Source organism: Aplysia californica, unplaced genomic scaffold (genome assembly GCF_000002075.1).
Source record: "Aplysia californica isolate F4 #8 unplaced genomic scaffold, AplCal3.0 scaffold00281, whole genome shotgun sequence".
Classification (NCBI taxonomy): domain Eukaryota; kingdom Metazoa; phylum Mollusca; class Gastropoda; order Aplysiida; family Aplysiidae; genus Aplysia; species Aplysia californica.
Window position 1 is genome coordinate 444,795 of NW_004797551.1, and position 3,192 is coordinate 447,986.

Consider the following 3,192-nt stretch of genomic DNA (forward strand, 5'->3'; position numbering starts at 1 on the left):
CATAACAGTTGATAAGAGAGTGACAAACATACAAAAGAAGAAAAGGTTTTGTTTGTTTGTTTGAGTAAAGACAAGCACATCGACACAAAAATAGTCATTTAGTGCTGGGAAAAAGTATGACAGACAGACAGAAACAACAGAGGGAAAGTAAAGAAATAGGTCCCTACCAGTAGAGCCCTCCAACCACCTGCAAAACAAAAACAAAACAAAAAACAAAACACAAAGACAGCAAAGTGACTCTCACCCTAGGTAGCGGACTTGGTGTCTCACAATCTCCATGTCTATATCACGCGCCTTCTTGAAGTCGTTGGGCTGGAAATGACATAAGTTTAGTTTTAGTAAGGTTTTACGGCGCACGCAACTGCATAAGGTCATATGAGCGCTTTAGTTTTATTTTAGTTTTAGAAGAGGTTTTACTGCGCTCGCAACTGCATAAGGTCATATGAGTGCCAAGGGGTGGATGTCAATAGAGAAGTCCTAACGGGGAATCAGGCTTACTCTGTTCACCTCTCTAGCCTCAACAGCACAAAGCTTGCTTCGACTATCAAGGCGCCCCGGAAAAAGCAGTTCACAAGAGAGTAACAAACATATTTAATATCCCCCCTGTTAGGAATGGTCTAAAGACAACTTCAGTCAGTAGCACTGCCCTGGTGGGGGGGAAAAATGACATAAAATGTATACAAAATGATTATATAATATTATAATTGGTCGCTTTCAAGGACAAGAGGGTTGACCCAGATTTCGGGGGTTTCCAGAAATCTTGACCTACACCAAAAGTGGGCATTACCCTACCTATAGGAGAAGTTTGCTATCATTGGTGGGTATATTTGTTTGGTTATAAAGAAAACTCTCCAGATATTTTAAAGAAACTGAACAAGGCGCAAAAATGTAACCTTCGATTTTCTCAAAACAGCAAGTTTTAACTGGCCACAAAAAGTAACCTTTTCAAATGATGAAAGGAAAGAAATATTCACCCAACCCTATGCAGGGAGACCCAAAATCTACGTGAGCCTGGAGGAACTGTGGCGAACAGCAGCAGCCTTCACAACAGAAACTTTGATGTCCATTCAAAGATGAGCGACAAAGAAAATGAAGAAACGATGAACAAAAACAAGAAAGCTAGCCCTCAAGAACTTTTATACTATTTCTAGACCATGGTGACTCCTGATTTTTATTGAGGATACAAAGATCGACCTCGGCGACCAAGAAAAATTAAGCAACCCCTCCCACTCACCTTGATGCATCTGATGTAGTTGGGGTTCTTAGAGCTGAGATTTTTCATAAGTTCTGTCACAGAGATCTGCCAAAAACAAGACCATTCTCTGAGTAATAGTCCATAGTAAAGATACTACTAATAATAATAAAAATAATAATGATAATAATAATAATAAGCACTCAACCCGATTAAAAAAAACACATGCTCTGAGTGCTTTAACATAAACAGTAGTGTTCTGATTAAAAATCTCTATATATATACTCTGTATATCTCTCATTTTTATATATATTAACGATTTTTGTTAGCATTTGAATGAATTTTAAAGAATTGCACATAACAAAACACGCCCATAACGAACAGATTTTCAGGTCTCCAATTTTCTTAAAGCATGTATTTCCTTTGTATTTAAAACACATACATATAAAAAGACACACATAATGAAAAGATATTTGCGTCCTATCGATTTTGTCATGTACCTGCTAGACTGTATAAAGAAGTTACTGAGGCACAAACTCGTATCATCATAATAATTAACAATCATAATGACAAACAAGACTGACCTTAAACTGTGAGCCTGCAGTGGCCGGCCTCTTCAGAGACTTTTCCGTTGGTCTCCCTGAAAAAGCGCAAAGACTTTCCTAAAACTAAGCTTAGTAATAATAATAAGAAGAACAATAATAATGATAACAATAATAATAACAACAATAACAACAATAATAATAATAATAGTAGTAATAATAATAATAATAATAATAATCACAGCAGCAGCAGTAGTTGCAGTAATAATAATCATAATCATAATAACCATAAAGATAACTTTATAATAATAAAAATTGAATTAATATAGCGCATATCCACACCCTACAGCATGTTCCATGCGTTTTACAAGTATCATTTTAGTCTTGACTTCCCAGGAAGTGTACAGAGCAGGCAGCCGATTGAGCATTCAAGCACTAATAAACTAACAAGATCTTTTCCTGCATATAGTTAGGTATCACTTCCCACCTGGGTAAAGTGAGGAAAATTTATGTAAAAAGAAAAAAGAACATTGGGCCCTTCAAGGGATTTTAACCCAATACCTTTTGGTTACATGGCGGACAACCTACCCATAAGACCACTGAAGCTATTACTGGTACACATGGTACAAACTGACCATAATAAATTACTGATCTGCACAAACAGATTGTGAAAGGTTTGGTCAGTTGCAAGTGTTTTAGCATGTGTAATCCGTAATCTGCTTCTTGCACTGTAGGTTTCCGGACAAGACGAGAATGTCTCTGAATGTTCTTGGGTCTGCTGCGGTAATAATAGTTAGAGGTGGAACATACAAAAATACCTTATTCTGTATTCTATTTAAGTGAAGGAATATGTAAATAAAAAGGAGAGATGGAGATATCTAGGACATGTTGTAAGAATGCCAAAGACAAGATTGCCCTATCAGACATGGTATTGGAGACCAACTGGAAAAAGAAAACGAGGAAGACCAACAGGAAGCTATAGAGGCACAATAAGGGATGGGGCAGTCACCCAGTCCCTGGATGTGCCGAAATTGGAGGACATGGCCAGGGACAGGCAAGCATGGTGTGAACTGCTCTCCGCCTTAAGTGCCTGAGGGTATAGGGAGAGAGTAAGTAGGTTAGTGTTTTAGTGCCTATAAATGGCTGCTTGCACTGTATGCTTCCCAGGGAGTTGAGGTTGTTTCAGAATGCTCTCAGGTCTGCTGGGGTAATAGTAATAGTATAGATTGCGAAGCGCATAGAGCTTTCTGTTGAGCGGGGATTTGCGCTATACAAATGCTATCTATCTATTATCTATTATTATTAAGTAATATGTAGATCTGAACTAACCCTCTGGGAAGAGCTCCATGAGCATGGGGTGTGAGCACTGGTGCATGGCCTGGGAGAGGTCACGGAACAAAAGGTCGTTGTTCTTGTCCAGGAAACCAGACACTTTGTACAGGACCTGTGGAGGGGAAA

General features: G+C 38.4%; 1 protein-coding gene across 1 annotated transcript in view; it reads right to left on the reverse strand.

Moving 5' to 3' along the window:
• Positions 1–3,192, reverse strand: part of LOC101854646 (unconventional myosin-Ia) — a gene marked incomplete at its 5' end in the record, with an annotated part of 55,584 nt that overhangs the window by 39,836 nt on the left and 12,556 nt on the right. Inside the window, 4 exon segments of the mRNA XM_035970531.1 lie at positions 245–312; positions 1,235–1,300; positions 1,777–1,832; positions 3,064–3,178. Coding sequence (XP_035826424.1) covers positions 245–312; positions 1,235–1,300; positions 1,777–1,832; positions 3,064–3,178 — 305 coding nt within the window.